This window comes from Phoxinus phoxinus, assembly GCF_949152265.1.
Source record: "Phoxinus phoxinus genome assembly, chromosome: 1".
Taxonomy (NCBI): Eukaryota; Metazoa; Chordata; class Actinopteri; order Cypriniformes; family Leuciscidae; genus Phoxinus; species Phoxinus phoxinus.
Genome location: NC_136876.1, coordinates 30,748,561 through 30,762,225, shown reverse-complemented (window position 1 = coordinate 30,762,225; position 13,665 = coordinate 30,748,561). Strand labels below are relative to the sequence as shown.

Here is a 13,665-nt window from a genome sequence, read left to right as displayed (position 1 = left end):
AAAAAAAGCTCTTGGGAAGGAGAGAAAAGACGAGAGACCCCCCCTCCCTTTAAATCCAAGGTGCTCATTTTGCCAGGCTTTAATTCCAATCGTGATTCTGTAATTTCGTGCGATACTAAGGCACAGAGCTTTCTATAAAGGAGCGGATTAGCGCCGAGCTGATGTCAGCGCAAGAAGAGAACAGCAGTATCAAACGCTGACCTGTTTTCAGCTGATAAGCCGCACACACTTCGTGCTAACCAACTCATTTAATTTGAGGCTGCGACATTCAGAATTAATTAACACTCTTATGTGGAGCGCCAGACTCAACTGTGTACCGCATATACGTATAAACATCAAGTTTGAAAGATCTCTAGGACCCCCATGCTGGTTTTTATGGTGGTACTACTTACGCAAGCAGGCCACATTATACTGTATGTTGTTGGCAGCACCAACAACAGCACCAATATTCACAATAAAAATTTGCAGCATGATTAATATGGTATATAAAGCGTCTCTCTAGTTTTCAACCACCCCTATGTATGTTCTTTCCATATGTCATTGGCTGAATGGTGGTGGAACAGGATGAAATGTTCTCATGTTAAGTGGCAGGCATGAAATATGCAGAGCTTAGCGTGGGCACATGCTGCATACCGTCCAAGTTGGTTTTATACAGCGATGCTCCGAGCAAACTGACAAGACTTTCTTTGCCAAGCAGTTCAGAAACACATACAAATAATGCTTTATGTGATAGAATAAAATGTCACATCGGGGTCTTTGAATGGACAAACGTCTTTTGTGTTTCCAAAGTTCATATTTACAGTGTCATTTCAAGATTATATATAGGCTATACACTCAAAATTGCAATGAGGGAAACAACGCAAAACCAAACAATGGCTTGATGTTTCAGTTTTATTTCAATGTATACTTGCGTTTTGTTTGTGGAAAATACTTTGGCACAAGAAAAGCATTGAGGATGTATGAAGCAAAGCACACAGAAAGGTCAAGAGCACTCGCTAAAACACTCGTCTTATATGTCTATTAAGCTGAATCAGTTCTCAGTAATGCATGCACAAAGCTTCTTTAGTCTATGCACATGTTATTGTATAGAAAACACAAAAAATTCCCCCCTCTTTATTTTATTTTTTAATCTACAATACTGACCACATAGAATTCATAACATTTAATAACATTTGACACATTTTATACATTTTATTTGCTTATTTTAAGACACTTAAAAAATATATCAAAGTCCTACGCTGCACTGCTCACTGTATTGTTTGGCAGTAATGACAAATGCACTTTTTTTTGGTCCTTTGTTTACGTTTTAAACAAAAGTATCTTATCCCACAAAAGACCATTTTCTACAACATTATCTGGAAACCTTCTCATGTGAGAAACCATTTTAGAGAGATTATCCCTTCCCTGAAATCCTATGATGAAGATATGATATGAAGCCCCAGTGGTTTCCAATAAAAGCCACTGGCCGCTAGTCAGCACGGATAACCGCCCAGGGAACTCTGATGTCTGAGAGGATCTGACCCATTTCTGTGGATGTGTGGCTCTTGTGGCCTTTCCAGTTCCATTTAGTGATACGGTATCTGTTCCACACAGGGACTTCGCTGCTGTTACCGCTGACATGAACAGTGCTCGCGTTTCTAGACCAACTGTCGTATCCGAGGAGTCACCATGCTAAATTAGGGCAGTGTATTAAAACGTTGGACCCATTAACACAATGTCAGATAGCTTCATCGGACCCCTATTGTTGGTGCTTATGAGCAATGTTTACACGCTCAAAATGTTTTATTTTCAAAGCTACTCGGTTTAATGGTGCTGCAAATTATTCGGCGTCTTTATATCCTGTTCTTCTCAACTTTGTCTTTGATGCTCAATATTATGTTCCACACAAATGTTGTGGTATTCCTTCAGTGTTTTCACATACCAAGTTTCAGCACATTATCACGTGGCGGGTCTCTATTGACAAGCTTCAAGATGGAGTCGTTCAAGCGAAACAAAGCTATATCAATGCGTCCCAACTAGACTAATTTGCTCATACACAAGCTCTTCAATGAAATCCAGGGTATCATTTTAAATATTACCCATGGCTGACTACTCATCCTTTTGTCATTGTAAACCCCAATGATGTTGAAAAATGTTTTTGGAGACTCTAGATCCCAATTAAAGTACCCATTAAAAACATTCATATCGAACCTAGGGGTCAGTAATATACAGCCGATGGGTCTTTTAAAGGTTATTGGCTACAGCACTAGTTCTTTTCTGATATTAGCACTTGTTCTCTCATCCTACCTTAATCTGTAATTGTCTCTAGCAGGAGGTAGTTGATATTTAATATGCCTGTCAAATACCTCTCGATAAAATCCGGCTGACCTTTAAGCAGAAGTCAAGTGTTAAACAAGGAAGAGCCAACGGGAACCATCACAGGAGTCATGCTTCCCATACAAGGGTGAGTGTTTGCTGATGGTGTGAGATGATCAGGCAAAAAAAAGCAGATCACTACCACAGTCAGGCACATCCATCAAGCTCTACTGGCCTGTACATACACGCAAACAGGATACAGGCATCCTAAAAAAAGTATTTTACTCATGCTTAAAAAAAGGAAAGTAAATTTCGGCTATCTACTAGTCTGTACAATGCAAGTCAGAGATTGAAACAAGACTGGGGTGCACTATAGAGGAAACTAACGTCATATGTATCATAAAAGTTCAGGCAAAACTAAATCATCATGCAAAAACCTTTTGAGTTTGCATTCTTTTTTGAAACAAGCAAAGGATCACTGTCACAGACTGGATAAGGAGAGCGAGGCTAGCCATTATGCATCTCGTATGTGATTCATGCACCTTTAGTGCAAATGGCTGAGTCTGAACACCTACGGTGCTGCAACAGACACATCTGAGGGTAGTTTAGAAGAGAGCTATGCAATACACGCCACATTCAGGAAAACTGAAGGGTACAAATAGAATAAAGGCCTTTAGATTCAAATGTTCCTCCAGCCTGGATACATTCAATGGGATGCTGTGAAAGCCGCAGCCACCTTTAGGCTAATCTACAGATATTTAAATTTCGCATGCATATGTATATAGATGGTTTAGTTTCGGTGCATGGCTGTTTATATACATACACGTGGCCGTTTCACGGAGTGTATCGTACATAAACATAAGGAGATTGATGAAGAGGGGGTTTGATGGAGGGTTGGGTTAGTTTTGGGGGTCGCCCTTAACTCTGGGCTTCCATGGCAAGGTATTCTGGGTTTATGAAGGAAAAGCCCTCAAACTCGTCTTGGTCGAGGTTCATGATGACCTCCTGGTCTGGAGGGGTGAGAACCGGTGGATGGCGGGTGAAAAAGCGGTCAAAGTTCTCTGCATCCCGGCCACACTGCAGGAGGGAGAGAAGAACAAGAGAGGCATGTAATGGATGAGGGGATGATGAACATGGTCATAAAGACAGAAGCAGAAAGTAAAAGAGAGAACAAATAAAAGTATGGGAATGGATGTGAATGTTAGGGCTGTGACAGGCACTGAATAGCAATTCTGGACACATATCCTGTTAAACAGACCAGCATAATGTATGTCCCAACCAGGCTGCTTTGTTTCCCCCCTGAAAATGAGAAGTCTGTCATGATTTCCCATTCATGTCATTCCAAAACTGTATTAATTTAAGAATATCTTATCTTAAAATACAAGTGGTCTATACAACTTACAGCTCTATATTCCAAGAATTTAAAGCCACACGATAGCTAGAGAAACTTTACTTGAAATTTTTGCTGAAAATCTTAACAACTGCCCTACTTGAGAAATAATGATGTCTGATTCACACATAAATTATCATTTCAGACAGATATTGTATTTATTTATTTTATTTTATTTTAAAGGACACTAGATAATTTACATGCTTTCAAGTTCACCTAAATTATTTGTTTGCAGTGAAGCTCAATGGCTCAATTAAAAGCTCAATTATTAGTGAATAATGTCTTCAATCTGTTCATCAAGCCATCATCGGAAGCTTTTTTTCTTCTTCTATGCTCCATAGAAGAATGTCAAAATTTGGAACAAAATGAGGGTAAATTAATGATGACAGAGCTGCAATTTTTTGAAAGATTTATCTGGTGTATGATGAAACTATTGACCATATGGGAATTCATAATACTCGTATTTAAGAAGCCTGAATCTGGTTTTTCTACCAGAGTTGGGTGTAACTTGGAGAATATGAATGCATGGAGGTGTGTGTGAGACCTTTACACTCATACTGATACAGAAATATGTTCCAGATGTCAATGGCGTGTTAGGGTGTCATTCATGATGCTTTTGAAAACGACAACAACAACAACAACAACAGTGAAAACAATAACAACATTAATGCCATCGCAAACACATACGCTTCAGTTCAAATGTCAGCTTTTGAAATTCCAATGTTCTATTGCACTTCCAGTGACATTTAAATAGCTCGCTCATCATAAGGGTAAGAAACAGGTGAGTCCACACAAGCAAATCTGTAAATGAGAATGAAATTCCTCGCACACATACGGACCTCTTTTTGTGGAGAGCATCGATCAGCGGCAAAACTCACCTTTTAGCACAGTCATGTAATATTCATGAACAGCAAGCAAAGTCAAACCAACAGAACCTTCCAAACCTGGCCAGTTCTCTACCTTTGGCCCATGATGATGTATCTCTGCATCCTCTCCTTTGGCAAATAATACTGTAGGTGCAGCCACATTGAAAGAGAGGAAAAATCTGGCAAGTGGTGAATATTATTGCTGTGGAGCTGAGACAGCTCACAGTATGATGCATATCACAATCCACGTGTTACTGTTCTACATATGCATTATTTATCAAAACATATTGTGACTCCATACGTTGTGCCATAGCCTACTGTAATACTACACAGTCATTAGTGGAGAACCAACACTAACACTGTAGATCAGATATGATGCGTATGCATCAAATAGACCCACAGCACGGGACAAATTCACAAGCTTTCGACTTCACAGGAGTTCATCATTTCCACCAATCAGAGTGAAGACCTTGCTAAAGTCTATAAGGGTTCCATGAGCACAATGGGTGGGCAATCAACGTTGGGTCCATTTACCACAGCTCCTTCAAAATAAAAGCAACTTTAAAAAAAAACTGGAAACGATATACTTTTACTTACTACTAGTAACAATATATATTTGTCAATTTCCCCATGTTTTCAATGCTGCATTACATTTAGAGAACTCATTTTTTTTTAGCATAAAAAGAATTTTCCTAAAGTGGATTATGAAATCATGAGCAGGTATTCATTCAAAACAGCACTTATTTTGTAACATTATAAATAACTTTACTGTCACTTTTGACCAATTTAACGCATTCTTGATTAATACAATTATGAATTTATTTGAATTCATATTATAATAGTGTTGCACAGAAACGTTTATAATCCATCACTGCATGATTAAGTTAAACAAAAAGCACTTAAAATGATCATCTATCACATTCTTAAATGCAGTATTTACCTGAATTTCAGGTAAACCGAAGCATTAGTAAGACTCAAATCCTTCAAAGAAATACCCCCTTGCCACTAGGCAGCCCAACAAAAGCTTGAGCCTTGAAAAGCCCCATTTCATAAAGCAAGAAATGACCTAATTTTCTTGACTGTACCATTAGCCCAGAATCCTTAGCGTGGACCTGGCAGCTAACACAATAGCTTTAGATGTGGCTCTGCATTTTCAGCAAGAGGGATCTGACCACCATGTGAATGATTTACAACCAATACATCTTAAATAAGACAGAGACGCAACAAAAGCTCAGACTTTCATGGCAAGTCCACCCACCACATGCACACGCACACGCACACGCACACGCACACGCACACGCACACGCACACGCACACACACACACACACACACACACACACACACACACACACACACACACACACACACACACACACACACACACACACACACACAGACAGAGCACTGAGGCATAACATCTGTGTGGGAACCATTAAATCACCTTGCGCAGCATCTGTGTACCCCTGCATTCAGAAGCCCCTCTAATTTAAACTCAATTAATGGTCCGATGCAGCAGTCACCTGACCTCGGCCACCCCGCTGCAGATGCATTAGTGTTTCCGAACACAATCACAGGAGGCTGCGACTCATGGATCTGCCCACTCACCGCCATACACGCCGTGCCACGCAGGCAAGTGAACCCACAGAGAGTCGAATGACCTGCATCTCATCCACCCCTGAATATTGAGGCAAAAGCTTTTCGGTGTCCTCTTAAAACCACCTGTCTACAGTCATTAACATCAGGGGGGCACATCCACTGTGAACAGTCCCTGCTATTAAGGACACACGTGACAAGTGGCTTGTCTGAAGACCGCTGTGTTAAACACAGCCCATTTACAACTATTTCTCTCTCTCTCTCTCTCTCTCTCTCTCTCTCTCTCTCTCTCTCTCTCTCTCTCTCTCTCTCTCTCTCTCTCACACACGCATCCATACTTTCCCTGTCGTCCTCTCTCTGGCACACACATATCTCTGAATGACTGCTGCACACTGGGATAAAGGGAGAGGGAATGAAAGGAGAATAACATTCTTTAAAGCAAAAGCTACAGAGCATCACGGTCACACACAACCCATACTTCTCACTTCTGTCTACAACATGCTCTCCAACTTTCACTCCGGGCAAGCCTTGTTCAAAAGACCATTGCTGGACCTCAGCATGAGATGATGGTGTTTCCACAGCGTCTTCTCAAGCTGCTTTTGTCTATAGCCATTTACAGTCAAATTATTATCCTGGTGAACTTCCACTGCTGTACAATTGAGAGCATCCTGACCAACTGTATAACAGTCTGGTACGGGAGCTGCTCTGCCTCGGACCGGAAGGCGTTACAGAGAATGGTGAAAGCAGCCCAGCGCATCACCAGAGCACCACTACCTTCCATAGAGGACATCTATAGGAAGCGGTGTCTGAAAAGGGAAAATCATTAAAGACCCCAGTCACCCAGCATACGGACTCTTCACCCTCCTGCCCTCTGGGAGGCGCTACAGGAGCCTCCAGACTAAGACCACCAGGTACCGGAACAGCTTCTTTCCTACATCTGTCAGACTCCTGAATTCTGCCTCCTGACATCTCACTCATTAAACTCATGGACTGAACATACACGTACTCACAACCACTCACAATCACCCATAACTGAACATACACACAATGGAGAAAATAACATGGACTGAACCGTCACCTACAGCCACTTGCCCTTTATATCATTACTATATAATTTATCCATATATATTACACTGATTTTTTAACTGCACTACTGTAAATATTGTATAGACATCATGCTGCTATATTTTGCTAAAGCACTTCTGGATGGATGCAAACTGCATTTCGTTGCTTTGTACTTGCGACATGTGCAATGACAATAAAGTTGAATTCTATTCTATTCTATTAACCAGAGGATATGCACACGCGCTATTGTATCTATACGAAGTGAATATTGTGACATTTTATTGACCAAAACATTAACTGTGAATAGCTGTTTTCTATTATACTATATTTTAAAATGTAATTTATTCCTGTGATTGCATAGCTGATTTAAATCATCATTACTCCAGTCTTCAGTGTCACATGATCCTTTAGAAATCAGTCTAATGTGATGATTTGCTGCAAGAAACATTTATTATTATTATCAATGTTGAAAACAGTTGGGCTGCTTAATATTGTTGTGGAAACCATGATACATTTTTTTCAGGATTCTTTGATCAATTGAAAGTTCAAATAATAACTTTTATTTGAAATAGAAATCTGTAAATGTATACATATCTTAATTGTCACCAATTTAATGTGTCTAATTAAGTTAAGTCAAGTCAAATCATCTTAATTTATATAGCGCTTTTAACAATGTAGATTGTTTCAAAGCAGCTTTACAGTGATAAACGGATTATTTAAGGTAACAGGTAACCTGTTTGGTTACTGACATTCTTCTAAATATCTTCCTTTGTTCAGCAGAGGAAAGAAATTCATACAGGTTTGAAACAATTTAAGGGTGAGTATATGATGACAGAATTTTCATTTTAAAAGTGAACTAATCCTTTAAATTGGAAAAACAAGTGTTGTTTTATAAGGAATATCCATCTAATTGAATCTAAAACAAATGTATTAGAATTAGAGGTGAAAAAGTTTGCTGTGCAATTTGGGTTTGAAAGGTCTCCCAGAAATAATCATATATTCATTCAAGATTATTATGAATAATCACTAATGTCAAACTTCGCATCCTGCCATAACTTGGTCATTGCTTTTTTTGGGGCTCAACTGCAACCACTCATTCACTTTCACTGTAAGGAAAGATACCCGGAACATTCTGCAAAATGGTTAGTTCGTTTATATACTTTTTTTGTGTGAACTATCCCTTTAACCAGAAAGAGGCATTAATGCATTCACCAAAAAGATCATGCATGACATCATGCTTCACCATTTAACTGATGATGATGATGATCACCAAAACCAGCACCAGTATTAACTAGCAATAACAGTATCAACCTGACAGTATCAGCTAGACATTTCATAATGAATCTGTCACTCTCCTCACCTGGCTTTGATCCCTATTCACCTCCACCCATCATTCCTTTATTCCAGCAAGAGCAGAGCATGACGGACAGTGTGTGTCAATGAAAGGGTGAGACTAAGGTGACCGTGTCCAATCTACACCGACATAGAGAAGGTGCCGACTGACATACAGGAAGTGAGAGTGAGCAGCGCTGGCAGCAACGAGACTGTCAGCGTTCAGAGAGCCGCCCTCCCGTGGCTGGCACACGCGGGCTATCACTGCCAGTCTTGTACCACGTAGGCAACAACAGTCCATCTGCTGCAGAAACAGCCAGAGGCGTTCCACCTAGAGCTGGCTAGCATCCCAAACAACAAATCAATAGTCACTTCTCACCTGCCACCAGAAAATTCAACAGCACCAGCAGAGAAATGAAGAGCTCCGTATGGAGGCCGTCCCCTCGTTCTGCTCCAAACCTGAGCTGTAAAGTCACTCTGACTGTCTCGCATCACCTGGGTACGATTCCCTAATCCACCTCAATGGCATGATCCCTTGCCAGACACTGCTGTCACGCTTAATTTCAGAGCCACAGGCTATGATGTGTAGAGGGACACTCCATCCAAATCCTACGTCAGACTACTGTGTTTCCCAGCGGAGTGAGATCTGGGCGAGGAGGTGATCAGCAAACGGGGCAGATTCTGGGGAACAGTCTTCAGTCTACATGTTCTGGACCTTCAAATGCACATACCCGGTAATAGTTTTGAAAAGAATACACTGCCTACATTGGGAGCTGCCTTTTAAGGTGGCATTATAAAAGTCAAACGTTAGCGACATGGGAAATATACATATAGCAATATACATTATTGCCATTTTTTGTCATAATGTTTTATTTCGATGAACAATACATTGAGACCAAATCAGGCATTATTAGTGATTCAATTATTTATTTCTTATCTGAATATTAATTTGCATCTATTTTTAGATTACGTTTGCCACCATCTACTTAATAAAAAGGGATAGTGATAGATTATGGAAAAAAATTATTAAATTTTTTTGATGAGTTACTTCCCACCTCTATTTTATCTCAGCTTCTCTCAAAATGAATAATTATCCATATTTCTTACTGTGTATTATTATGTTTAGATGCCTAAATTCATGACAAGAACATGAACAGACATTGAAAAAAACCTATTTTAATATTTAAAATATATGCCATAAAAGCATCTTTCACAAGCTGTATGCGCAATACAGAGCTGCTTCATCATTGACAAACGACAGAAGTCACGTTTTTATTCCTACAAAGTAGGTATATATCCCCTCATCTGGTGCTATTTTTGTTTTCTGTCTAACAAAGTATCCAATAACAGATACAATGCAGAAGATTCAGTGCGTAAGTGAACTATCTGAATGAATCAAACTGAATCGTGAACAATTTCGGACCTTTTGGCAAACAATTTTGACTAATTAGATCAGAAGAGTGATTCATTCACGAATCTGGCATCGCTAATTCTGTTTCTAAACAGCTGATAGGAAACACACGACACAATTGCTTGAAAAACTGATTAGGGAAAATAATTCTCAGGATAGCATATGGCAATCTCTACTGATACTGATACTTATCAGTATTTTTTTAACTCAGGATCATGCCCCAGCAAAGAGGGTCTACAGACCCTGAAAAATATATAAAAATAATGATCCATATCGGACGCAAGTTTCAGTGCACCCCTAATTGAATGAATTATATTTCTAATCGCATTTCTCTCACATTGTCCGCCATCTTGTATTTAGTTTTCACTACGCTCATCACAGTGCATTCTGGGATGGCCTTTTTTTCTGGAGCGTGCCTGTGATGCCTTAGCATGCTGCCTACGGATGCCTCTTACTAAGTTCTGGAAAAAGTTTGTGTGCATGTCTTTTTGGTCTCCACATGAGACAAAATTAGTCTTGTTCAGATCCTAATTGCCTTTGATGAAGTTTGCAAATCACGTTATTTGAGTGTCCATCCGGCATGCGGGCATCGTCACGAAGAGGGTCTAAAATCATCTGTCTTTGTGCTCAGCTAATGACACCAGCACACAAACATCCATCTGCTGCCACAGGCACCAAACGCCACGTGAACACTCCCAATCACACACACACACCTGAACAGTGAGCTAATGTAACTGTGCAAGAAAGCCTGAAAAAACAAAGACGGGAAGGATTTCAAGCAGAAAATTCTGCAAAAAGGATGTTGACTTTGCAGATTATTCATGTTCGAATTTAGCCATAGTAAAAAGTATGCAGTGGTATTAAATAGTGAAATTATCGTACGATTATAGTAAAATACAAATGACAAAAATAGCACAGTGTTGCAATTGATTATGAGACAAGCAAGAACCAATGACGTTTCATGTCAAACACATTGCTCTGTTTGGGCATATCGAGCAACCTGACTCAGTAACACTGGCTCAACCAATGGTGTGATTTAGGAGGTGAATGGAAGAAAAGGTGTGTGTCAAGAAAACCTGTTTGAAAAAAGTCATTATTTCTTTTGCAATTCCTTTTGGTGACACTAGTGGCACAGAAATGACGCACTTGGCTTCACCTTTACCACTTCAACTAAAACTAAAGCGTTCAATTCAAGTGCCTAAGTAAAACTTGTGACAATCTGTTCTCAATGACTGTGCCGAGACCTCATAACCAGGAAGGCACTGCAGAAAGGAGATCACTTCTAAGGCCAGAGCAGAAGGTCAGGAAGGCTGACGTGGAGGGAAGCACAATGCAGCACTGCCTTGGCAATGCCTGCTCCATCTGACAGCTCACACACACACACACACACACACACACACACACACACACACACACACACACACACACACACACACACACACACACACACACACACACACACGCACGAGCTGTACTCATTAAGGATCTGACTGAGGCTGACAAACGCGCCTCAGCTCGGCCAGACAAGGCTAAGATGCTACTGTGCCTCTTGCTGTGGTGTGTAAGGAGGACATACAGGCTCCTCATTACACCCTACTGCTCTCCACTGCCCTGAAAGTTTTACTTGTCATCTCTGTGCTACAGTAGAATTTGACTACTTTGACACTGGCTTCAAAAACTGCTTGGCCAATTTGAGCTTGAACTGTTATGGGTCATTTAATTTGATTTACACAAGTAAGACACTTTCCTGTATTAACATCCTTTGCTGGTCATGCTGAGACAACATCAATGTTAACCAATCACAGCCCTCTGATTATAGGGTTAGGTTTCTAGACTGCAGGGTTGAGTGAAATTCAGAATTTAGGAAAAGGAATTTGATAAAAATTTCAATTGAATTGAGACCGACAGGATGTTGAACTGGAATGTTACCGTACATTTATACATTTACAAATAATTATCATTTATTCCCTGAAATGCATAATTTTTGTCAACATCTTTAATACTGTCAAATACTGTTTAAGATTTATAACTGATTTCTACTTTATAGAAATAAATGTAACATCAATTTTTCAATCTAGTGAATATATAATATTTTGCATAAATAACAGCATTCTAGGAAAGATGTTATTTCACCATAAAAAAGCTGAAAATGTATTAATTTATTAAATATTTATTAAACATTAAATTAATTTATTAAATATAATGAACAAAATGTCTCAATTATAAAATACAAATGTCTACAGGTGACATTTCAAACATTTCTTATTTTAATTATATTTCCTAATACTCAAATTCAAATTCAGTCCAAACTGAGTAACTGATGAGTTTAAATAGAGTTGAGGTCGAATTGGGGTTAGGAATAGTCATTTGGGTTGTTAATGTTGATGCAATGCTGTCTTACTTTGGCAAATAATGTCATGCGTTATGTGTTAAGTATCGATAAGAAAGATAAAAGGTAATGAAACTCTAATTTAGACTCAATTCTGAAATAACCACCAGTGTTCCAGATCACAGAAACACACGAGGAGTGAATGTGAGCAAGAGAGAGATGTGTTTGTGTGTTAGAGAGGAGGTGATTGGCTGGACTTACGGCCTTTGGTTTAAATGGTGGCTGAACTTCCTTGTTCTCCAGCTTCTCCCAATCCATGTAACGGAAGAAGCCGTGTTCCCTGATGTCTCTCTCCCCCTCAGGGCCACAGCCCAGACGCTTGCCTGGGTGTTTGGTCATCAGCTGAAACGGTACAGAGCAGAGAGGTGAGAGGACCACTAGGTATAGTATGGCTGTCAATTGCTTAAGAAATAATCCAATTTAATAGATGATATACAGAATAATTAATCAAATTAATCAGAAATAACAGCATATTTATATATTTTCTTTCTGACAAAATACATTTACATTACAGGATGAGCAGAGAGTAGTTTTTGTACCTTACTACATAATTTATGTATGCCGCATGATACATTTTTCATTCATATATTTAAATTAATATGCATGCATATTATTAATTTTATTATATTAATATGCAACACACAGAGCTCAAATATTTAGCTCAAAATACAGCCAGGGTACCTGCCATACTGTAGATGAGTTTCAATAATTTTGTATAATGGGTCAAAAATACATGTTTCATTAATATCCCTGTAGGGCGTAAAACTAAATCCAAAGAAATTAGAAAGTCGGTAAATGTTTTAGTTCAAATAATTGTTACTTTGCAACCTTTGTTTTAGCCCAGCTTATTTTCATCAGCTTCCTCCGCACACCCAACTCTCTCCGTTTTTCCCCTTCACCGACAGCTGTTTTATTCCCCAGTAGAACATGCTATGTTGAATATAACAAAATCGTTTGGCTATTTTATTCCAGTGAGTGACTTTAGCGTGTGTAGGAGAGATTAGGCGAGGGGAAAAACAACTTGCCGCTTCTTCTTCAGCGCCTCAGTGCGCATGAAAAATTGATGGCAGCAGAGAAAGTCTTTCCAGGCTCTTGTAAGGCACAGGTGGAGGTGGTGGTGAAGTGAGGGAGATGAAGGTCTCTGCTGACTGGTAGAGCCTTAACCCTCAGTGGATCAGGAAGGGGCTGGGTCGGGGCCGGCCGGGATGGGTTGGATCAATCCCTGACCCGAGATGCCTTCTGGACTCATGGCGCTTGCTAAGAGGCGTGTGGTCCTCTGGCCTCTGAAGCTTTGTCATCATTGTCATCATTAATGTATACAGC

At 39.7% G+C, this 13,665-nt stretch overlaps 1 protein-coding gene across 2 annotated transcripts in view; it reads right to left on the bottom strand.

The window, feature by feature from the left end:
* prkcbb (protein kinase C, beta b) overlaps window positions 1-13,665 on the bottom strand; it is a 144,164-nt gene that overhangs the window by 10,059 nt on the left and 120,440 nt on the right. The window contains exons 16-17 of one of the 2 annotated variants that reach the window (XM_079618957.1): window positions 12,544-12,684; window positions 873-3,372 (exon numbers count right to left, since the gene is read on the bottom strand). In XM_079618957.1, coding sequence (XP_079475083.1) covers window positions 3,214-3,372; window positions 12,544-12,684 — 300 coding nt within the window. In that variant the 3' untranslated portion in view covers window positions 873-3,213. Of the gene's footprint in view, window positions 1-872; window positions 3,373-12,543; window positions 12,685-13,665 lie in introns of those variants that run through there. The other variant, XM_079618958.1, reaches the window with a different exon arrangement.